General features: G+C 45.2%; 1 protein-coding gene across 1 annotated transcript in view; it reads left to right on the forward strand.

Annotated features, from left to right (window-relative positions):
- LOC310798616 (receptor-type tyrosine-protein phosphatase mu-like) overlaps positions 1–25,000 on the forward strand; it is a gene marked incomplete at both ends in the record, with an annotated part of 303,831 nt that overhangs the window by 118,506 nt on the left and 160,325 nt on the right. The window contains 5 exons of the mRNA XM_083661159.1: positions 10,777–10,930; positions 13,404–13,579; positions 15,131–15,240; positions 17,603–17,804; positions 19,805–19,907. Of these exons, the coding sequence (XP_083517285.1) occupies positions 10,777–10,930; positions 13,404–13,579; positions 15,131–15,240; positions 17,603–17,804; positions 19,805–19,907 (745 nt within the window). The remainder of the gene's footprint in view (positions 1–10,776; positions 10,931–13,403; positions 13,580–15,130; positions 15,241–17,602; positions 17,805–19,804; positions 19,908–25,000) is intronic.

Below are 25,000 nucleotides of genomic sequence, written 5' to 3' on the forward strand. Positions count from 1 at the left end.
ACTGTGTGTGTGTGTGTGTGTGTGTGTGTGTGTGTGTGTGTGTGTGTGTGTGTGTGTCTGTGTGTCTGTGTGTCTGTGTGTTAACATCCATTAAAGTGTGTGTGGTGTTTCTCAGTGTTCTTCCCCTGAGGCTTTTTAGAAAATACCAAGATTAATATTAATATTTCAATTTGCGCTTTTACATGATCTACGATACTCTCCCTCTCTCTCCCCCTGATACTCTCTCTCCCCTCTCTTCTCACCTCAGATTGTCATGCTCCGCTCTCTCCATCTCTCTCTCTTTTCTGTCTTTTATTTTATTTCTGTCTTTTCTCTCTCTCTTGCTCTTCGTTGTTATTTTTCTCTGTTTTTCCTGCTTCATCCCTCTCTCCCGCTTTCTTTGGTAACTCTTCATTTTACAGTCCCCAAATTACCAAGTATTTACCCTGTGAAGATATGGTAAATGACAGTATATTATTGGGTAAAGATGTAACAATAGATCAACAGATTAAATCCATACAAATGTGTATTTGTTTTTTTGTTCGCCTAAACAACAGCTAGTCTTCCTGGGGTCCAATACAATAATATACATAACACAATAGACATTGCAAAATAATACACTAAAAGCATATATTACATAAGATAAAATGCACACATATAATATACTAAAAAACCAGTATCACAAAAAAACATGTATCAGATAAGAGACGGCGAGATGAAAACGAGATAAAAGCTCATTAGAACCAGATGAAAGTGTTGCATGGTACACAAGCACTCAAACTATCCTGAGGACCAAAAACGTCTTGTGTGTGTGAGTGTATGTAGAGTTTAAGATTCCTTTTAAAACAAGCCCTTCCTTTGATGTAATGAACATCACCTGGAAGGCTGCTCCACGATACTATCAGCCTGTAAAATATCGCCCTCTTCATATAATTGGACTTTGGTAGGGGTAAAGTTATAAGTGCACCTCTTGCCCCTCTGGTGGAATGTGTGAGTACTTGAGCTACAAATAATGTAATTGTAAAGAAATGTAGGAGTCTGACTTTGAATAACTTAAATATATAAATAAGTTAGCCGATAGTCACTGAGCCAAGTGAGACGTGCATGCATATCCACTACACTAGACCTAGGTGAGCAGCCCAGGACTAGTCTAGCCTTGTTTTGAGCTACTTGTAACTGTTTGAGTAGACCATTGGATGCAGATGACCATAATGCACAGCAGTAATCTAAATGACATAAAACCATTGAGCAAACAACTTGACGAAACAACAATGATGTGATATTTGGTGCGCACTTCCTTGTAATTAATGGCAACTGCTCTGCCCATTTTGGCAACCACCCTGTTGATGTGATTGGACCAAGGCAATGTACAGTCAAGCCAATGTCCTAGAAGCTTCACTGTTTTTACTTGTTGTATAGTTTGACCCTCAATCTGTAAATTAATTTTAGGATTGTGTGATAATCTATCATTAGAACCAAAAAGTATGCAAATTCTTTTTGATATATTAAGTATACGTTTATTTTAGGGATGCACCGATCGATCGGCACGTGACCGGAAATGGCCGATTTTCACGTGATCGGCCTCGATCGGTGATCTGTTCCGGTCACTCTAAATAGCCGATTCTGTGAGCTGATTTTCACATGACGTGCGCGCACCCCAAAGCACCGAGACAGGCACCCAGCCACCACACCACACACGCCAGCATACCTTCCTCGTTGTGGATTTTTTTCACCGTCAGTGAAGTAGACAAAGCTCGCAGTTTGTCACACATGCAAGTCGAAAATAAGCCGTGGAGACAGAGGTGCGGCCGTGTCCCGCTCGGCTGGAGTCCAGTCAGAGCGGCTCGCTTCACCTCACTGGCCCCTCTCTCTCTGCTCTCTCTCCCCGGGAAGCGGTGCTCCAGCAACCCGCCACCGCGCACAGCCGGCTTGGCGAGGTGAACGCGAGCATTGTGTCGAGTATAACCATTCCCCGACCTGCTTTTCCATTCCACATCAGCGCTGCTGCCTCAGCCTGTCAAGTCATGTTGTAACGTGACGTGGATACAGGAGAGACTATTTGTTTCGTATTGCAAATAGAACGACATGAGAACGACGGACATAATAATAAAAATGCATCGGACTCACAAGTGTGCAACGTTTTCTGTGCGTGACGATATTTTTTCGGATGGCAGATAAAAATACGCATACCAAACTTCGGACTGTGTGTAAACTCCGCCTGATATTCAGACTGAAGATCGTTACTGTAACTCATAAACTCATTTCCCCTCTACTCAAGAGGACTGGTCTGGAGCCAGTCTATAAACTCCTTGTCCATGGATCATTTTGATGTTCTGTTGCATCTGTTTTCTTTTGGAAAAGTAAATGCATGATAGCTGTGGGATATAGGCTATTGGATTTAATTTAATTTTTGTATTCATTGTATTTGCACAAAAAAGCTCTGTCCAGTAGCCTAACCTGGAACACTTTTATTTTCAGATGTGTTTGAGTGAGAAGGTCCTACTTCATGCAAATGATAAGAATTGTTTATTTGTTTATTTGGATCCCCATTAGATGTAAGAATTGTTCTATGAATCTTAATTTTTAAACAAAGTTACAAAAACGTTTGTGTAAGCTGTCAATTGTTGTTTTTAGAAAAAAAAATCGGAATCGGCAAAAATCGGTATCGGCAAGTCAGACTATTCAAAAATCGGAAATCGGAATCGGCCAAGAAAATGGCAATCGGTGCATCCCTAGTTTATTTGTTTTTATCCAGTTATATATAATGCTAAGCTCGCTAGTCAGAACCTGATTTAGCTCTGCACATGTGGGGGCTGCATAATAAAGAGTGGAGTCGTTGGCATACATTGTCAAATTAGCTCTACTAATTGCATACGGCATATCGTTTGTAAAAATGGAAAATAAGAGGGGTCCAAGGCAGCTCCCTTGCGGTACTCCACAGTCAAGGACCCGACTGCTTGATAGAGCTCCATTAAAATACACTCTCTGTGACCCGGCAAACAGGTATCTCCTGAACCACAGAATCGGAGGCTTTAAAACCATAACTAATAAGTTTGGAGATTAAAATGTCGTGAATCGGGCATAAATCCGGCCAAAACTCCTGTAGTCTGAGCCAGCCTAGGGATAATCTTTCCTTCCCTCCACAATTTTGGACACACACCACTCATCAGACATCTATTCAAATATGACAGATTGGTTTGGAAACATGTACAGCAGATATTCTCAACAATGTGCTACAGTATCAAGGTGGTCAGTACCAGCAGACCCACCAACAGGCAGAGTTCAACAACATTTCAACCATCCCAACATCACATACAGCACATCGTATCATTCATGATGTATTTTTTATCAGCATGTCAGAGTTAGAATTGACATGTTCTCTCTAAGTTTGGAGGCCATGTTGACAAAATAAGCATTCAAATAATTTGAGATCTGAAGTGGCTTAGCCAAATAGACACCATCCGGTTCAACAAAAGAAGTGCCCCCCCCCCCTCAGCACACACACACACACACACACACACACCGTCTTTTTACCCATAATTTCATTCACATTCCATAATTTTTTACTGTCGTTACCACTGTCAGAGATTATCTGTTGATAGTAAGTTCTCTTATTTACTCTGTTCATATTAGTCACCTTGTTTCTTAACGTACGGTAAAGTTTTCTATCATCAGGAGAGCCAGAAAGAGCAACCTTTTTGGCCTCGTCCCTTTGAGACATCAAGTTCTTCAATGAGATGTCTATCCGTGGTGGACATTTGGCTTTAACTGTGAATTTCTTCAACGGGGCATGATTGTTAACAATTTTCATAAAATAATCCATAAATTCAAAGAGATCTCAGGATCATCAATAGCACATTGAATTTTATTGAGATCATTAAGAAAATCATCCATCATTACATTTCTTATATGATCTTGAAATGATAATTTTGGGAGTGGCTCTCCTCGGTAGCTTTGTTCCCCTGGAGACAGCAACAAAATGATGGTCACTGAAGTCAACTGAGACCGAGACAGATGTAGAGCACATACTGTCCAGGATTATTGTTTTTGTATGATTAAATGTGATCAATGCATTTTGAAGTTTTAACCCCAATATTATTCACAGAAATTCTTGTTGTTTGGAAAATTAGTTGAGATAATCCGCAGGTGTCAGTTATGGATTTACAAATGTGTGAAGATTCAAATCGGTGAGATGGAAAAAAATAATTGCAATGCTTTTTTTTTTTTTACAGTGTTTTCTTTTATAAAGAGCAAAGGAAATATGCATTCATTACAAAGTTTGTGTTTCACAGTTATACCCTACCTCAGAAATAAAAAGGGATTATTTAATTTGTTAAAGAAAAGATGAGAAAAAATACAATATTTTGTGTTTTTGTCTAAGAAATAATTAAAGCAATCCTGTGCACTCATAATTTGTTTGCAGTCTCATTTTATATATACGGTATATATATTTTTCAGAAAATCCTATTGTGAACTCAATAAGTCAGTGTACTTGTGATCATTTTTCAAAAACAAAAATTTACGCAGCAAGTATAAAAAAGCATGTTTGGAATGGTTGGACTAGGTGGACGAGTTGGACATCTGTTTATATTTATATCTTCTGTTAAGTCTTTTCATCTTTCCCTTCAAATATTCTCTCTCTCTGTCGTTGTCTCTCCCCCAGCTCTCTTTTACTGCATATTCAACACCCCCCCCCCTCTCTCTCTCTCTCTCTCTCTCTCTCTCTCTCTCTCTCTCTCTCTCTCTCTCTCTCTCTCTTTCTATCTCTCTCTTTAATATTAAATATGGTGATCTCCTGGAAATGAAAAACTAACCGCCCCTCCCCCATCCTAAAAGTCACCTTCAACATTCAACATGATTGTATGGAAGCAGATAGTGGTGCCTTCAAGGACAGTTAGATGTGGGTCTGTAAAGGACTGTAGCCTACCGCAAAGATGAGCTGTTTTTTGTTGGTCATCCCGGGAAGTTAGCATCGCGCTGGGTTCCCTCCTCTGGAAGTCGATGGGGTTTTTGTATGGCCATTTTGGTTAGATGTCTGAAATAAGGTCTGTGGTTAACAAAAGCTTATGAAACTGAGACCAAAACGTGAATGCGCTGTTATAGCACCACCATCAGGCAGATTGGTGTCATTCTTTTGTTTCCGAGTAGTGGGTGACATTTCCAAACTATGTGCAAAGTTCGGCTGCTGTGGGGCTTATATGGTTTCTGAGGTGCATAGTGTTTTAGCGGAGAATAATAATAATAAACGGAACAATTACAATAGGGTTCCTCGCATATTTCATGATGTGAGGCAGAATATCGTGCTGTTGAGTCCGACAACAGAGTCTGGAAGAGCAAGTGAGCATCAGAGCTCGGTTATGGTACAGCCACAGCTTGGAAACATTAAACATGATCATGGAAACATTTAATAACCTTCAATATGAAAGAGTTCTATATAGCATCAGTCATAACTGCTGTTAGACATGAATCAGTATTCATGGGGGCACGGTGGTGCAGTGGTAGCGCTCTTGCCTCACACACTCTCCTCACAGCAAGAAGGTCCTGGTCCGGTTCAGTTATCTCCTGGGACGCTGTTGGCACTGGAGGTATGTCTCCCCATGCCTTCAGTGCCTGATGCCCAGGTGGGCTCTGTGTGGAGTTTGCATGTTCTCCCCAATGCTCCCCTGGGGTTTCCTCCATATAACATCAATATGGAGCCCCACTAAAAACATGCAGAAGATGGTCGTCTGACCAGCCGTGGTCGGAAGAAGTTGGTCCCCGTGCGCTTCCCTGCAGCTGCCCACCGCTCTTGGCCTGACCATGGAGGAGGACGAGCCAGGAAGGGTCAAAAGCAGAGGACAAATTTCACATCGCCTCCAGTGTGTGTGTGTGTGTGTGTGTGTGTGTGTGTACTGGCTGCCGTGCACGCGTGCATGCATGGTGTGTCGTCTGTGATGAAATAGAGACGGGGTTTGTCCGTCCGGATTGATATATTCCTCCTCTTCTCAGTGCGACAGAGAATAATGTGTGTGACTCTCAGCCTTCTGGCAGACGTTGCCTCTCCATACCTGAGACCAGTCCAGTCTCCAGTGTGGATCCCCCAGTCTGGCAGAGAGCAGTTTCACTCCTGAGGCTCCTGGATGATTGTAGCTCAGGTCCAGCTCTCTCAGATGGGAGGGGTTGGAGCTCAGAGCTGAGGCCAGAGAAGCACAGGCTTCCTCTTAGAGCAGACAGCCTGCACGCGCGCACACACACACACGCGCACGCACACACACACACACACACACACACCACACGCACACGCACACGCGCATGCCCGTGCACCAGACCGGGGGGGGGGACGAACTGGACAGCTTGTGTGTGTGTGTGTGTGTGTGTGTGTGTGTGTCTGTCTCTGTGTGTCTCTCTCTCCCTCTCACTCTCTCTGAACATCATTTCTATGCTAATGAGCTTGGCTCTGCTCTAATCTCATTGGCCTATTGAACTGACGATGCAATTTCCTGTCCTTTCTCTTCCCCCTCGACTGGTACAATACAGCACTGTGTGAGTGAGTGTGTGTGCGCGCGTGCGCGTCTGTGTGTGTGTGTGTGTGTGTGTGTGTGTGCGCGTCTGTGTGTGTGTGCGTAGGTGTGCATGTCTGTGTGTGTGTGTGCGCACATGCATGTGGGTGTGAATTTATTGCCTTTTTCCTTTATAGAGCAGCATAGTTGATGATGTAACCGGGCCAATCAGGGACTGTGTCGTAGTTGATGATGTCACCAGGCCAATCAGGGACTCCGTCGTAGTTGATGATGTCACCAGGCCAATTAGGGACTCGGTCGTAGTTGATGATGTCACCAGGCCAATTAGGGTCTCCGTCGTAGTTGATGATGTCACCAGGCCAATTAGGGACTCCGTCGTAGTTAATGATGTCACCAGGCCAATTAGGGACTCGCAGAGCCGTAGAGTGGACCAGCTTTTTACCTTGCAATAGTTCCCGGAAGTAAGGTTCTGCATTAAGCAGTGCTGTCGAGTTGCAGCAGAATAGACTGGGTGAAAGACTAAGGCGTTTAAAGAATCAAATTGTATATTATCAGCTTTACTTTATGCATTCAAATGTACTTCCTGGAACTATTCCCCCGTAAACACTATAGCTACGTGAGTCGCACATTTTAGACTACCGTAACGTCTCTTCTATATCACTCTGGGGACTGTGTCGTAGTTGATGATGTCACCGTGCCAATCAGGGACTCAGTGTTCAATTGGACTCGTGTTTACCGTGAATACGATACCGGAGGTTGTGTACACGATATGTTTAGCATTCAAGTGGTCACGTCGTGAACATGCACAGTTGACTAGAAGCCACCGAGGCTAATAATGTAGCTACCACTAGCTAGTGAGGTTAATGCAGGAAATGCAAAGGCATAATGACAGAGGAAAACAAGATGAGACTGTTGATAATATCAACATGTTCCTCAGACATATTCTAAAATGAGTGAAAAGTTCTATACAGCTAAAATGTCAATATATTTAATTGTCCAATATGTCCGCCATTTTGTGAAACGTCACACGCACGTCGCAAGTCGTGAGCTCGAAGCTTTCAGAAAGATTCCACATAGCAAGTCGTGACCACCACATGAGGGCGCCGTTCAACTGGATTTATGTCGTGTTCACGGTAAACACGAGGCCACTTCAACGCAGCATGTGTCACAGTTGATGATGTCACCGGGCCAATCAGGGACAAACCAATGATAGAGACACTGCGTAACGCGTCATCATTCAGAAACCACGCCCAAGACGGGGGAAAACAGAAAGCCCCCCTCCAATCCTGGCGTTCTCCTATGTCACGTGCATGGTTGCGTGTTGCACACAAAGATCGTATATACAGAAGATGAACACTCCAACTTACTTCCTTGACAGCTAAATCCACATTTCTTCTCGCCAATTCTCAATGGCTTCCTTGTTTTGCTCGGGAGTACAAAAAAACTTAAATTGACGATTTTTTACATTTGTTGTCTGCGCAGCCCACCACACAACAGCTTTTAGCTATGTTTAATTCAAGGAAAATGACGCTGGTGAATGGGAGTGAACGGACCGATTTCCCCCGTGATGGGCGTGGCCTATTTCTTGCAGTGTCTCTATGCCATCTCCCGAAGCATTGAGTGGTAATATAATACTGTCAGGTTAACATTAGTAAACAGCTGTACACTGTGGGTAATATAATAATATATCAGATCAACATTTATAAACAGCTGTACACTGTGGGTAATATAATAATATATCAGATCAACATTTATAAACCGCTGTACACTGTGGGTAATATAATAATATACTGTATCAGATCAACATTTTTAAACCGCTGTACAGTACGCTGGGGATTGAACCCCGCTCGTGGGAAAGCAAACATATATGCCCGTCCAACACCCTGACCACAACGCTCTTACTACCCACGTGGCAGCTAGTGTATATCGCCCCCTACTGCTTCATACAGGCTTGTATGTGAATTATGCTAGTACAAACAGTGTATGAGGGCAGCTGCTGTATGACAAACTGATACAATTGTTATCAATGGTTATGGTCAATGGTTATCAATCGATGAGTTATTGGACAAAGGATAATAATATGAATAACATTAATAATATTATTAATAATAATAATAATAATAATATGAATTGCTCCCTGTTTCACAATGAAGTTTGATTGGCAGGTGAGGAGAAAAAGAACTGGATCCCATCTGTGAGGCTGAATGCCTCTGCTCAGAGCGTGCGCGGGCACACTCTCTCTCTCTCCTCTCTCTCTCTCCTCTCTCTCTCTCTCTCTCCTCTCTCTCCTCTCCCCTCTTTCTCTCTCTCTCTCGGTAGAGTGACCTTTGGAGCGAACATGACCCTGACTGATTGGAACAGATTTCTAACATGACTCCCCGACTCACCCTGCTGCACACACATATTACACAGACACACACACATGTACGTGTACGCACGCACACGCACACACACACACACACACACACACACACACACACACACACACACACACAACACACGTGCGTGTGCACACACACAACACACACACACACACATGTACGTGCACACACACATACACACACACACACACTGCGTGGCATTTCAGTTGCCTTTTGTTGTCTGGATGGATGTGATGTAGGCTTTGCAGAAGCAGTTGGTTCAATAGTATAGTTCATTAGTGATGGAAGTTTCTAGAGAGAAACATGTTTTATTTGCATCATATTGGCTCAGTGAATGTATCTCCTGTTTAGTTTGTCAGTTATTACGAAACAATTTCCAGAAAATTGTTGCAATGCAACATTTGCTATCATTGCTATCAATGGTTGTTGCTACAGAGACAGCTATCGCTGACATCTTTTCCTCACTGTCTATTACACAAAAACAAGAAAGTGTCCTTGATTACTCGACAGTGCTATGGGTCAATGTTATCTTAATGATCTCATCTTCGATTCTGAGAAATATCGTTTTTTTGTCCGTTTTGGATGATAGCGGAATACTACTTTAGCCTACCCACGATGCTCTGTGGTTATTTAGCTATGGAGCTACAAAAATCTAATGAACTTACACCATATCAAACCATCTTTCAATGGGGAATGAAAATACTGTAGCATACAAAGCAGAAACAGCATTGTGGGCGTGTCTTAAGCCCATGGCACCCCAATCAAACATTCTCCAACAAACACAGACTTCCCCCTAAGAACCAACATGGTGGTGATTCCTGGCTACGGTAAGCCTACAAAAATCTTATCCTTGCGGTACTCTATGCTTTCAGGGCTTAACATCTTCAAACCTTCTGAAGCTGTCTGGACACATTTGATTGGCTGATGGAGGCTGTTAGCGGCTGTCTGGACACATTTGATTGGCTGATGGAGGCCGTTAGTCTGAAGCTGTCTGGACACATTTGATTGGCTGATGGAGGCCGTTAGTCTGAAGCTGTCTGGACACATTTGATTGGCTGATGGAGGTCGTTAGTGGCTGGCCTTTCCACAGACACTTTCTGCCAACGCTGCTGATCCTAATGTCAGCCCAACATTATGGGCTGGAATGACATTCTCTCTGTTAGACACACACACACACACGCATGCACACACACACACACACACGCATGCACACACACACAGACACACACGGAATGGCAAGATTTACTCTCCCCTGGGGGATTATGGGTAATAGGATCCTCCCCCCACTCCCCTTGACCCCGACCCTCATTGTTGTCACGGCGATTATGGGATGGAGTGCTTCCACTGCAACACAGACACACACACACACACACACACACACACACACACACACACACACACACAGTATTGGGCCTTTTGGGCCTTATCGTACTGTTTCCTGGTTTCTGTCAAACATTCCCTGCCACTGGTTCCTGTGTTCAGCATGATAATCTTCACAAATGATGACCTTTTGGTTTTTTTAAACGCTTTCTGAAAAATGTGTAAAAAAACAAGCATTTACGCTTCAAAATTCATAAACGTGGTCGTCATTTGTGAAGATTATCTTACTGGACACAAAGGTCTCAGTTTCATACACTTTTCACAGACTTTATTTCAAGCAGAAATCCCATTGACTTTTAAGTGCTGGAAGTTCTTACATCCAGGTCTTAGCGACTCCTGCGGCTCTATATGTTTAAGTGCAAGCATAGAGTTTGAGTGTGAGGGCGGAGTAAAACATCTGAAATGAAATCAATAAATCATGTATGTAATCTGTGTGTGTGTGTGTGTGTGTGTGTGTGTGTGTGTGTGTGTGTGTGTGTGTGTGTGTGTGTGTGTGTGTGTCTGTGTGTGTGTGTGTGTGTGTGTGTGTGTGTCAGACCCGTTGCAGGGCCCTCGACGTCTGGAGGTGGTTGACATTCAGTCCAAACAGGTGACGGTGAGATGGGAACCGTTCGGCTACAACGTGACGCGCTGCCACAGCTACAACCTGACCGTGCACTACCACTACAGGCCTGTAGGGGGCTCCCCCAGGTAACTGTCACCTCTAAACTACTGCTACCGGCCTGTAGGGGGCTTTACCAGGTGACAGTCACCTCTAAACTACTGCTACCGGCCTGTAGGGGGCTCCACCCGGTAACTGTCATCTCTAAACTACTGCTACCGGCCTGTAGGGGGCTCCACCAGGTAACTGTCATCTCTAAACTACTGCTACCGGCCTGTAGGGGGCTCCACTAGGTAACTGTCATCTCTAAACTACTGCTACCGGCCTGTAGGGGGCTTCACTAGGTAACTGTCATCTCTAAACTACTGCTATGTGCCTGTAGGGGGCTCCACCAGGTAACTGTCAGCTCTAAACTATTGCTCCCGGCCTGTAGGAGGCTGCACCATGTAACTGTCATCTGTAAACTACTGCTACCGGTCTGTAGGGGGCTCCACCAGGTAACTGTCACCTGTAAACTACTGCTACCGGCCTGTAGGGTCAAAGAGCGTGGAAGGAAAGAGACAACACTCCGGCCATTTTTGGAAACAGAATGCGCCTCGCAGTGGTCAGCTGCGGTAGCGCTGGCCCCTATAATCAGCCTCTCTAAACAGTAACTCAACGGGAGAACACTCTAAACTTTGGGGATTCACATCTTTTCCGGGCGTACTGCAAATCTGGATTGAAGTGGTGTAGTGCAGGGATGTAAAACAACAACCATATTGTGGAAACTAAGCAAAATTTTTAGTTTTAGTTTTTTAGTTTTTTCAAGATAAATAGCTAATGAAAAGGACCCGAGGTTCAACTCCCATTGAGTTACTGTTTAGAGAGGCTGATTATAGGGGCCAGCGCTACCGCAGCTGACCACTGCGAGGTTCTTTTGGCGCTGTCACGTTTCCAAAAATCAAAAATGGCGGAGGCTGCTGGGCGCTGATGTTGCAATGGGGCAATATGGAGCTGCCATTTCTTTCCATAAAAGTTCTTTGGTAGGGTGCTGCACCAGGTAACTGTCACCTCTAAACTACTGCAACCGGCCTGTAGGGGGCTCTACCAGGTAACTGTCACCTCTAAACTACTGCTACGGGCCTGTAGGGGGCTCAACCAGGTAACTGTCACCTGTAAACTACTGCTACGGGCCTGTAGGGGGCTCCACCAGGTAACTGTCACCTCTAAACTACTGCTACGGGACTGTAGGGGGCTCAACCAGGTAACTGTCACCTGTAAACTACTGCTACCGGCCTGTAGGGGGCTCAACCAGGTAACTGTCACCTGTAAACTACTGCTACCGGCCTGTAGGGGGCTCAACCAGGTAACAGTCACCTCTAAACTACTGCTACCGGCCTGTAGGGGGCTCCACCAGGTAACTGTCACCTGTAAACTACTGCTACAGGACTGTAGGGTGCTGCACCAGGTAACTGTCACCTCTAAACTACTGCTACGGGCCTGTAGGGGGCTCAACCAGGTAACTACTGCTACGGGCCTGTAGGGGGCTCCACCAGGTAACTGTCACCTGTAAACTACTGCTACGGGCCTGTAGGGGGCTCCACCAGGTAACTGTCACCTCTAAACTACTGCTACGGGCCTGTAGGGGGCTCCACCAGATAACTGTCAACTCTAAACTACTGCTACGGGCCTGTAGGGGGCTCCACCAGGTAACTGTCACCTCTAAACTACTGCTACGGGACTGTAGGGGGCTCCACCAGGTAACTGTCACCTCTAAACTACTGCTACGGGCCTGTAGGGGGCTCCACCAGGTAACTGTCATCTGTAAACTACTGCTACGGGCCTGTAGGGGGCTCCACCAGGTAACTGTCACCTGTAAACTACTGCTACGGTCCTGTAGGGGGCTCCACCAGGTAACTGTCACCTGTAAACTACTGCTACGGTTACCTGGTTGTAGGGGGCTCAACCAGGTAACTGTCACCTGTAAACTACTGCTACGGGCCTGTAGGGGGCTCAATCAGGTAACTGTCACCTGTAAACTACTGCTACGGGCCTGTAGGGGGCTCCACCAGGTAACTGTCATCTCTAAACTACTGCTACGGGCCTGTAGGGGGCTCCACCAGGTAACTGTCACCTCTAAACTACTGCTACGGGCCTGTAGGGGGCTCAACCAGGTAACTGTCACCTCTAAACTACTGCTACGGGCCTGTAGGGGGCTCAACCAGGTAACTGTCACCTGTAAACTACTGCTACGGGCCTGTAGGGGGCTCCACCAGGTAACTGTCACCTGTAAACTACTGCTACGGGCCTGTAGGGGGCTCCACCAGGTAACTGTCACCTCTAAACTACTGCTACGGGCCTGTAGGGGGCTCCACCAGGTAACTGTCACCTGTAAACTACTGCTACGGGCCTGTAGGGGGCTCAACCAGGTAACTGTCACCTCTAAACTACTGCTACGGGCCTGTAGGGGGCTCCACCACGTAACTGTCACCTGTAAACTACTGCTACGGGCCTGTAGGGCGCTCCACCAGGTAACTGTCACCTCTAAACTACTGCTCCCGTGTGTGTGTGTGTGTGTTGCAGGGAGTCAGTAAAGGAGGAGGTCCGTGAAGAGCAGGTGTACTCGTTGCGTGGCGCGGCGCCGCAGCACGTCCTGCGTAACCTTCCACCCTTCACCAACGTCAGCCTGAAGCTCGTCCTCACCAACCCTGAGGGACGCAAGGAGAGCGAGGAGCTGCTGCTGCTCACCGACCAGGATGGTGAGACAGTGACACAGGGAGAGACAGACAGACAGACAGACAGACAGACAGACAGACAGACAGACAGACAGACAGACAGAGAGAGAGAGAGAGGAGCCCCCTCAAGGGCAAAACAACAGTAGAAATTAGCGCTGAGAAGGACGAAGACAACAAGGAGGTGCGAGGCGAGGCAGTGAGGGATGCTAGAAAGGAGAGTGCTCAATTTCTGTCAAGGACTGTCAAACGATACATTTTCTTAATCGCGATTAATCTTGCGATTAACTATAGTTAATCGCGATTAATCGCATCTTTGTATTGCATGTTTAAAATCCCATTATTTTTCCATTTCAAAGCATTTTTAATTAGATATTAATAATTCTTACCAGTGTGTCGTGATTGGGAATCAAATTAATGCAAATAAATGTACTTTGTGATATTGCATTTTAGATATATTTTCAATTCAATAGAAGTACAATGTAGACAGGAGGTAACAATGTCTACTAAATATATCTTGAACAGAAAATAAATGCACAATTGTAAACAGTGCAGTACACGCTCCTTAACCGATACTTCCGGCGGCGGCGCTGTGGAGCAGTCGAAACCCAAAATGACACAGCCGAAGAAGGCTGTGTCTGAGCTAAAAACTTTGGCACTTCCATGTGAATAATGGCTCGGTATTGGAAACTACGGAAGATTTTGGAGTACATTGGCGCCGTAGCATTGGATAACAACATTGTGTGTGAGGTACAGTAGGTACAGTTTTATTGTGACGTGTATATTGCGTGAAGCCATTGCAGCCGACCTCCCAGTGGCTAGAGGACCCGCACATCCGAGACTCTGAAGGAAGAATGACTCATGAGTCTCACGTTGAGGCTACGGCGACGCTAGCTGCTCCGGTATGCTTAGCTTTTAGGTGATAGCTCAAACTCGATGTACTTCGGTGATATTTTAATTCCGTTTTACACAAGGTGCAAACTACTGTGCCATTTGGGAGTTTTTTTTAAAGTAAAACGAGCCATTTAGAAGCGTCTTTGCTGTCTTTCTTCAACATGCCTGCAACAGCAGGAGACAGGAAACGGCTGCGACCGGCTTGACGACAAGTACGGGTGTGTTGAAGGGACAAAATGGCGGCATGCGATTAACGCGTTATGGTCGGCCCTTAATCGCATCGCGATTAACGCGTTAACGCTGACAGCCCGTGAGCGCGTGTAGTGCACAATATTTCTGGTTTAAATAACAAAGAACCCCACTTTTACCACTGTAGCTGTACTGAGTAACGCCTGTCCGTCTGTCTGTCTCTCACCTGTCTGTCTGTATGTCTGACACCTGTCTGTCTGTCTCTCACCTGTCTGTATGTCTGTCTGTCACCTGTCTGTCTGTCTCTCACCTGTCTGTCTGTCTGTCTCTCACCTGTCTGTCTGTCTGTCTCTCACCTGTCTGTCTGTCTCTCACCTGTCTGTCTGTCTGTCTCTCACCTGTCTGTCTGTCTGTCTCTCACCTGTCTGTCTGTCTCTCACCTGTCTGTCTGTCTCTCACCTGTCTGTCTGTCTCTCACCTGTCTGTCTCTCTCAGTCCCTGGATCAGTTCCTGTTGACTCCATCCTGGGCAGCAGTTACGAGCAGCAGATCAGTCTGAGCTGGAGAGAGCCGCTGCAGACCTACGGCCTGATCCGCCAGTACGAGGTAACACACACACACACACACACTTACGGCCTTATCTGCCAGTACGAGGTAACACACACACACTTACGGCCTGATCTGCCAGTACGAGATAACACACACACACACACACACACACACACACACCTACACCTACGGCCTGATCCGCCAGTATGAGGTAACGCACACACACACACACAGACACACACGCACACACACACACCTACGGCCTGATCCACCAGTACGAGGTAACACACACACACACACACACACACACACACACACACACCTACGGCCTGATCCACCAGTACGAGGTAACACACACACACACACACACACACACACACACACACACACACACACCTACGGCCTGATCCGCCAGTATGAGGTAACACACACACACACACACACACACACACACACACACACACCTACGGCCTGATCTGCCAGTATGAGGTAACACACACACACACACACACACACACACACACACACACACCTACGGCCTGATCTGCCAGTATGAGGTAACACACACACACACACACACACACACACACACACACACACACACCTACGGCCTGATCTGCCAGTATGAGGTAACACACACACACACACACACACACACACACACACACCTACGGCCTGATCCACCAGTACGAGGTAACACACACACACACACACACACCTACGGCCTGATCTGCCAGTATGAGGTAACACACACACACACACACACACACACACACACACACCTACGGCCTGATCCACCAGTACGAGGTAACACACACACACACACACATACCTACGGCCTGATCTGCCAGTATGAGGTAACACACACACACACACACACAGACACACACGCACACACACACATACACACACCTACGGCCTTGCTATCTAGCTAACATAACTAGCCAATCTACTGGGCAGATCATCCCCAGGGGGTCTGGATGGATGGAATAGCTGTTGCTATCTTGTGCGGATAAGGTTCACTAAAAGCTGCCTTCACGTGTTCAGACATCTTCTCTCCTCTCAGCGTGAGGTCGAGCGGGAAAAGGTCAGCGGTAAGTAGGTCAAAGGTTAAACCGTCTGAACGTGGAGTGCAGCGCACGGTGGCAGATCCGAGCGGTGCGTGACGCCAGGGGTAGTGCTGCCACATAATTAGGAGACGCCCCCATAGGAAAACAACGGCACAGCGGGCGCAGAGCTGTTTTACCACGGATCATGTGTTTCATTCATCCAATAGCATCTTGTGTGGAAAATGTACTGTAACAGTCTGCTGGCATCTGCTTTTGGAACATGGTTTGCTTAACAGTTTGGGCATCACTTGCTCACTAGCACAGTTTAAAATGAACCCTTGTCACCAGGGTCAACTGGAAAAGACTGAGCGACGTTAAGGATGAAGTCATAACCACTGATGATGTCATGCCCCCATGCCAGGACATCAAATTCTGCTGCTAAAATTGGGTATTAGCAGATAATTCAGTGAGGCAATCAACTGTAACTCACTGAGAAACTTTTATCACATCGCAAAGAGGGAAATTAATTGAGAAAACGTGTTGGACAATGGACATTAGCCTACTTGCAATAGGCTATTCACCTTCACCTATCCCATAACCCAGAGGGTCGTTGGCATCACAGACGATCTGTCAACAAGCTCTCTCCATCTCTCTCTGCCCTCCGCACGAGTGAGTCCACTCTATTACGCATGGAATTACAGCATATTGCATGCCTCGCGCAAACAGCCATTGCGAGACGGGAATCTGATTGGTTTGATTGATGTAACGCCCATTGCCTGGCCACACCTGTGAATAATTCTGGTGCTTAAGACTGCCCAAATCCCATTTGCGCAGGCATTTTGGGGGCACCGATGATTTGGCACGGTTCTAATTTGCGCCTGCGGCACGTGCCGTGAACTTTTCCGCATCCCCGCCGAGAATTCCATCCCCACCATATTTTGGGGCTGTTTTAACTTAGAAAACAGGGAGGTCACGTCTACCCAGACAATTCTATCACATTTAAACAGTTACATTTCTGTATAAGTCATTACAATATGCTCCCGTGAGGTGGGGATGCGTTTAGCTGCTGCCAGGCAGGGGTGCAAAACTCTGCATAACACCTGGACACTTGCACAAGGCGGACTGCTATCATTAAGGCATGCAAACAGGTGTGGAAGCGTAAACAGGGGATATCACCTGTACCAAGATAGGGCCCAACCAGTTCTAAGTGCAAATCCGTTCATAATGTTTTGAGATATCCTGCGGACAAACAGAGAGACAGACAGACAGACAGACTGACAGACAGACAGACAGACAGACAGACAGACAGACGGAGGTAATTATTATTTTTCTAAATATAGAACCACTTTCTTCTGTTCTATTCTCTACAGATCTCCTACAAGGCGCTCAGTTCCTTCGACACAGAGTTTGATCTGTCCAATCAGAGCGGGAAGGTGTTCAAACCGGCCAATGAGACGAGCCACGTGTTCAGCAGCCTGTACCCCGGCTCCACCTACTCCTTCACAATAAGAGCCTCCACCGTCAAAGGCTTCGGCCCCCCGGTCATCACCCAGTTCACCACCAAGATATCAGGTACGCTGTGTGTGTGTGTGTGTGTGTGTGTGTGTGCGTGCGTGTGTGCGTGTGCGTGCGCGTGCGCGTGCGCGTGCGTGTGCGTGTGTGTGTGTGTGTGTGTGCGCGCGCGCGTGTGTGGAGACTGTGTGCGCCATCGAATGGGAAAAACCCCCATATATCGCAATGGGCTGACTCACCAAAGGACGGTGCTGCGGCTCTACACTACAGGATTTTGCATTGAAGAGCAGGTACATAGACGTCTGTTCAGATGTGTGCGTTGTGTGAACCAATGAATAGACCCTTCTCACGGGGGCCATTTTGTGTCGAGAAGCCAGGGTAAACACAGATGCAAGCAAAACACTAATGAGGGTTTCCAAATCCCAATCATGGAAGTTGGAAACCCTCATTAGTGTTTTGCTTGCACCTGTGTTTACCCTGGCTTCTCGACACAAAATGGCCCCCGTGAGAAGGGTCTATTGGTTCCCAAACGGTGCTCCTCCGCCTGCTGGTCCGCCAGAGAATTGATTTTTTTTTTTTTTTTTTTTTTTAATACAGACAACAGTTTTTACATACACATTATATTAACACTTTCAGTGCCACGGCCCTTGGGCAAAAGGTTGCTTGCTGTGCCACATAGGCCGCAATGCATTTTAAAACAGTCATATAATGTTTTTAATAATTACTATGTAAACACTGAACACGCACAAATAACGATGAGACTCTCTTCTATCACCTGCAAAAAAAAGTTTATTGATCCCATTTTCCGTTCTTTAGTTATGAGCCGGAGAAGATAGCCTGATTGAACGAAAAACATACCTTTTTTTCTACGAGCTGAGATAACGAGCCTTTTGTGAAATTAAACATTTCAAGCACATCTCTGACTCTGAAGCTAATTTTCTGATGTCTGGGTCTGTCTGGGTGAAGTGTATGCTGCTCTGCTGCTCTGCGTGCTCCCCCCCCCCCCCCCCCCCCCTCAACTGCACACGCCTCCTGGGTGTGTCTTATGTGCCTGGTGGCTCTCAGTCTCTGCTGAGTTTGCTGCGCACACACAGTGAATGGTGCGCGATATTCAGCTTTTTGGTTCCGCGTGTGTTTGTCACGGGCTGGCATGCTTCCAGTTCGGAATAATAATGCTGATTATGTCAATGTGCTGTTGCAGCGTACATGAAGGTGCTCAGTTGTGACAGCGGATGCTGCTGCTCTGGGCACAGCTGGCGTTGTGCTCGTTGTGCTTCTGCACGTCGATGCATACGGACGGATGCGATGCGATTTCCTCCTTTTTCCCAGTGACTATTTCTGTGTGTTTGGCTCCTTTTTCTCTGATCAGGAGAGTGCTGTCGCCACCTAATGGGTTTGTAAAATAGGTTATCGACCTCCAATAGCTACAATATTGTTAGAGGCGACGTAAGAAGCTTAGATCGACACCCCCCCGTCAAAAAAACAATTTGGAGTTATGACGCCATTTGGCGTCGCTGGCACTGTACGGTAAATTTCTAATGACGCCATATGGCGTCGCTGGCACTGAACGTGTTAACCCTGAGCAGTTGCCGGATTGGGCCAATCTTCGGAAATATCGTGATATTTGGGAAACATCACAATTTTGAACAATTACTTTCTGAGGCTGCAGCAGGCTCAGTTTTAAAGCCAGAGTGAAGTTTAATAACACTCTAAAGTTAGGCAAAATTTTGGCGAGGGATTTTTTTTTTTCAAAGGGGTCCTCTTTTTCACAACCTAATGTTGGCAGGTGTGTGTGTGTGAGTGTCTGTGTGTGTCCATTTTGAACCAGCTAGTAGCCTTATATTGTTATTTAGTTAATCTGCTGCTATTGCATGGTTAAATCAGCTAATTTTATTTTATGGGGGGGGTGGTATACGCAGTGGAAGTGGTCCCTGGGAAATTTGGTTTGGTACGTAGTGGTACTTGGTTGGAAAAGTTTGGGAACCACTGCCTACAGTCCCTGCTGCATCTTTTTCATAATGGAGGTGATGTTCATGTCCCATCTGTCTCCACTCTCCTAGCTCCTCTCATGCCAGCCTATGATCAGGAGTCTCCTCTGAATCAAACTGACTCCACTGTTACCGTCTTGCTGAAGCCAGCACAGAGCCGAGGAGCTCCAGTCAGGTAACACGCACGCACGGCGCACGCACACACACGCACGGCACACACACACACGCGCGCGCGCACGCACACACACGTACACACACGTGCACACACATACACGGCACACACGCTCATGCACGTGCGCGCGCACAGACGCACACACACACGCACGCATACACACACACACACACACACACGACACACACACACACACACACGGCACACACACACACACACACACACCACACACACATGGCACACACACACACACACTTGTCCCGCTGTGAAGCTTCAGACTGTGACTTTATGAAATATTTAAGTGTAGAAAACTGCAGCTTTCAGGTTTCAAAAGGACGGAAAAAAAATCTGCGTTAAAATGTTTGGGTTAGTTAAAGATGAACCCTAACCTCTAAAAAGCTGCTTTAAAAAGTAAAAGGTTGTTGTTGTTTTAAAAAGAAAAATGACTTTTCTTTTTTATATTACGCACGTTTAGATGTAGAAGGCACTCAACAGTTTTAGGATCACTAAATCTCACCACCCTATAATTAGAGAGGGAATAGCATAATCTTCTTCAACTATTTTCTGATTTCAATTTATGATGACATCATCATTTGAAAGCTTACAAGCTTTACACATTCATAATGTGTAAAAAAAATAAAAAAATAACTGACTAAAAGCCTACTTTTTACACAAGACACCAGTCCCTCTGATATAATATAATGTCTAAAGCTGAACTGTTGCCTGTAATAGCTGTCTCTAAAAAAAATGATTTGACTGTGTATGAAATATGAATGATGACAGGATCTTTATGAAGTATTGATGTATGAAACAGAACAGCCTCTCTGTCACTTCGCAAGAAGGGCCAATCTGACCTGAGGGCAGACTTGCTTTAAAATCAATAAAACATTTATTCACATAAATAAATATAATATATATAATAAATAAATAAATAAATAAATAAATAAAGTAAAGTGCTATCTTATCTTAAAACAAACAATGGGAAATAAACAAGAAGCACCTACTTGAACGTTAAATTAATTTAGAATGGTGAAATAAAAATGTATGACACAAAGAACATGGAATGTCATCTAGAAAGAACCAAAACAAAATGTACAAAGTAGCAATCTTCAGTCTCTTCTGACGTCATTTCTCTTCCATTATTGAAGTTGATATTTTTCCACAAATATGAAAAGGAATCAAACTTTCATGTGTTTTTACTATGAAGAATTTATCGATGCTGATGAAGAATTCAACAGTCTGAAGTTTAATGGAGACTCCATTTACACACTGACACTGATCTGATAGAGAGACAGAGAGAGGGGGGGGGGCAGAGAGGGACAGACGGAGAGGGAGAGAGACACATAGAGGGAGAAAGACACAGAGAGGGAGAGAGACAGAGTGGTAGAGAGTACTACAGTTACTGTAGAACGATACAGGAAGAGAGAGACGGGGGGACTCAATAAAAAAAAGGGGGGGGACACGTAAACCATACCTGCCAACACTTCCCAAGTTCAGACTTTTGCGGAGATCGCCATCTTTAACCCTTTCTCACAATTGGTCATTTCTCCTGTTAATCTCCCAATTTCATAGTGATACAAATCAAATGGCTGTAGCAGGCTGAGTTTTAAAGCAAGAGCGAAGTTCCTGGTATCATTTGAAACTAGAAGAGCATTGATGTCATGCTAGCTTGTCGGCAAGGGAGCTAAGTAATAATGCTTCAAAGTTAAACATTTTGGTGAGGGAAAAACTTGCATGGCGATTTTCAAAGGGGTCACTTGACCTCTGACCTCAAGATATCTGAACGAGAATGCCCAACCCGCTAAATGCATGTGAATATGAAAAATAGAAATGTTGGTAGGCTATAATGAACTTTGATGACATATTTTGTCCTTGTCATCAGGAGCTATATACAGTAATTAGGTAATTGGGAGTGGGAGGGGTTACAGTATGGAAGTGGGAGGGGTTACGGTATGGAAGTGGGAGGGGTTACGGTATGGAAGTGGGAGGGGTTACAGTATGGAAGTGGGAGGGGTTACGGTATGGAAGTGGGAGGGGTTACAGTATGGAAGTGGGAGGGGTTACGTATGGAAGTGGGAGGGGTTACAGTATGGAAGTGGGAGGGGTTACGGTATGGAAGTGGGAGGGGTTACAGTATGGAAGTGGGAGGGGTTACAGTATGGAAGTGGGAGGGGTTACAGTATAGAAGTGGGAGGGGTTACAATATGGAAGTGGGAGGGGTTACAGTATGGAAGTGGGAGGGGTTACAGTATGGAAGTGGGAGGGGTTACATTATGGAAGTGGGAGGGGTTACAGTATGGAAGTGGGAGGGGTTACGGTATGGAAGTGGGAGGGGTTACGGTATGGAAGTGGGAGGGGTTACGGTATGGAAGTGGGAGGGGTTACAATATGGAAGTGGGAGGGGTTACAGTATGGAAGTGGGAGGGGTTACAATATGGAAGTGGGAGGGGTTACAGTATGGAAGTGGGAGGGGTTACGGTATGGAAGTGGGTGAGACAGAGGGTCATCTCAGACTAGATGGAAATGGAGTGTTAAGACTAAGAGTTGACAGTTCCGTCTGATATGATGCAGATATTTCCTGACAAAGTGGACACTCATGTACCTTCTTACCACCTGTACCTTAAGGGAAGTGTTGTGGTGGTGTGTTGTGTTATCTTAACTCATCTTAAAGCCTCCCTCCAGTTCTATGTTGTCATTTTTAAGATACAGTACTAGGCATCTTGAGTTTGAGTTATTTTGGGCTCAAAGTCCTAAAAATAAGCTGTTGGTAAAAACGGGTGATGACGTCAGACATTATAGTGGTCTGACGAGTGACGTATGATAGAAGACAGTAAATACCCTCTGCCGTTAGTTAGCTGTTAGCCGTTAGCTATGCTTGCTAACTAAGTGTTCACCAGGCTCAAAATGCCACGATAATAACTTTTAACCACTTCCAGTCACACTCTTTCCATATAGTGCATCAGCTTTGATATCTGTTGGCCGGTTTGTTGACAATAAGCAATATTTTGGCTTCTAAAATAACGTTGTTTTTGTACTGAGATATGACTGGAAAAAGTATGGCCGCCACTTACATTCTATCGTGGACAAAGAGTATACTGAAAACAAGATGAGACACTCTTCTGCTTCTTTTACAACAGCACCTGCAGTCATTTTGCAGTGAAACAAACTATTAGGCTTCGGTTCTTATCAATGTAAGCTCTTTGGCACAAATGGTGACGTGCGTTGATACAGCGCGTGTACGTTTTCATAGAACATCAACGGTGAAACAGGTAGGAAAAAGTGACTGCAGGCGGGCTTTAAGGGCTGATCCACATGCAGCTAGTGTTGCAGTTGAGACCACCTAACCCGAGACCGAGACGAGACCAAGAACGAGGGCGGGCGAGACCAAGACCAAGACCAGACAAATGCGAGACCATTTTCAAGATGTGAGCTTCTCTGTGGATGGTTTGAACGCGGTTTCATGATATCGCAGTATTGTAAAATCTCTGGATAAAAAAATACCATTGAACAAAATGTGCGTGTGTGCGTGCGGGTGTGTGTGTGTGTGTGTGTGTGTGATGTTCGGTGTGTTAATTGACATGATAGCTGATGTGGAAGCCATCGGATCGAACCGAATACAGCAACACTGTCTTTGTGTGTGTGTGTGTGTGTGTTTGTGTGTGTGTTTTGCTTTTGTCTCATCTGACATGAGTGTATCGGCCTGTAGGCAGAGTATCACACACATACACACATACACACACACACACACACACACACACACACAGAAACACGTACGCGGGCCTCAGATCGCAGCATAAAACGTGGTGCCGCGGGCGACCCTCTACTTTAAGCAGATTACTGTCAGTCACACACACACGCACACACACGCGCGCACACACACACACACACACACACACACACACACACACACACACCAAGCCAGGACAAGTGTTTACATCTGGCTGTGGAGAAATGTGATTGGAGATGCTTTGTCACAGAGAGCGAGAGGGGGGAGACAGAGAGAGAGAGAGAGTTGAATAAAGAGAAAATAGACAAAGAGAGAGAGGCTGTGTGGGAGGGAGAATGAAAGGAAAGAATAGAAGATAAAGAGAGAGAGGCGGGAGTGACAGAAATAAGAGAGCGATTGAGTTATACAAAAGAGAGGGCGCGAGACGATTAGAGTCGAGAGCTGATAGAATCTGTTAGATCTAGAACAGACACATATCATAATAGATTAGAGTTGATTGCTGATAGAATCTGTTAGATCTAGAACAGACACATATCATAATAGATTAGAGTTGATTGCTGATAGAATCTGTTAGATCTAGAACAGACACATATCATAACAGATTAGAGTTGATTGCTGATAGAATCTGTTAGATCTAGAACAGACACATATCATAATAGATTAGAGTTGATTGCTGATAGAATCTGTTAGATCTAGAACAGACACATATCATAACAGATTAGAGTTGATTGCTGATAGAATCTGTTAGATCTAGAACAGACACATATCATAACAGATTAGAGTTGATTGCTGATAGAATCTGTTAGATCTAGAACAGACACATATCATAACAGATTAGAGTTGATTGCTGATAGAATCTGTTAGATCTAGAACAGACACATATCATAACAGATTAGAGTTGATTGCTGATAGAATCTGTTAGATCTAGAACAGACACATATCATAACAGATTAGAGTTGATTGCTGATAGAATCTGTTAGATCTAGAACAGACACATATCATAACAGATTAGAGTCGAGAGCTGATAGAATCTGTTAGATCTAGAACAGACACATATCATAATAGATTAGAGTCGAGAGCTGATAGAATCTGTTAGATCTAGAACAGACACATATCATAACAGATTAGAGTCGAGAGCTGATAGAATCTGTTAGATCTAGAACAGACACATATCATAATAGATTAGAGTCGATTGCTGATAGAATCTGTTAGATCTAGAACAGACACATATCATAATAGATTAGAGTCGAGAGCTGATAGAATCTGTTAGATCTAGAACAGACACATATCATAACAGATTAGAGTTGATTGCTGATAGAATCTGTTAGATCTAGAACAGACACATATCATAACAGATTAGAGTCGAGAG

The sequence above is a fragment of the Poromitra crassiceps genome (genome assembly GCF_964638095.1).
Source record: "Poromitra crassiceps genome assembly, chromosome: 2".
Lineage (NCBI taxonomy): Eukaryota > Metazoa > Chordata > Actinopteri > Beryciformes > Melamphaidae > Poromitra > Poromitra crassiceps.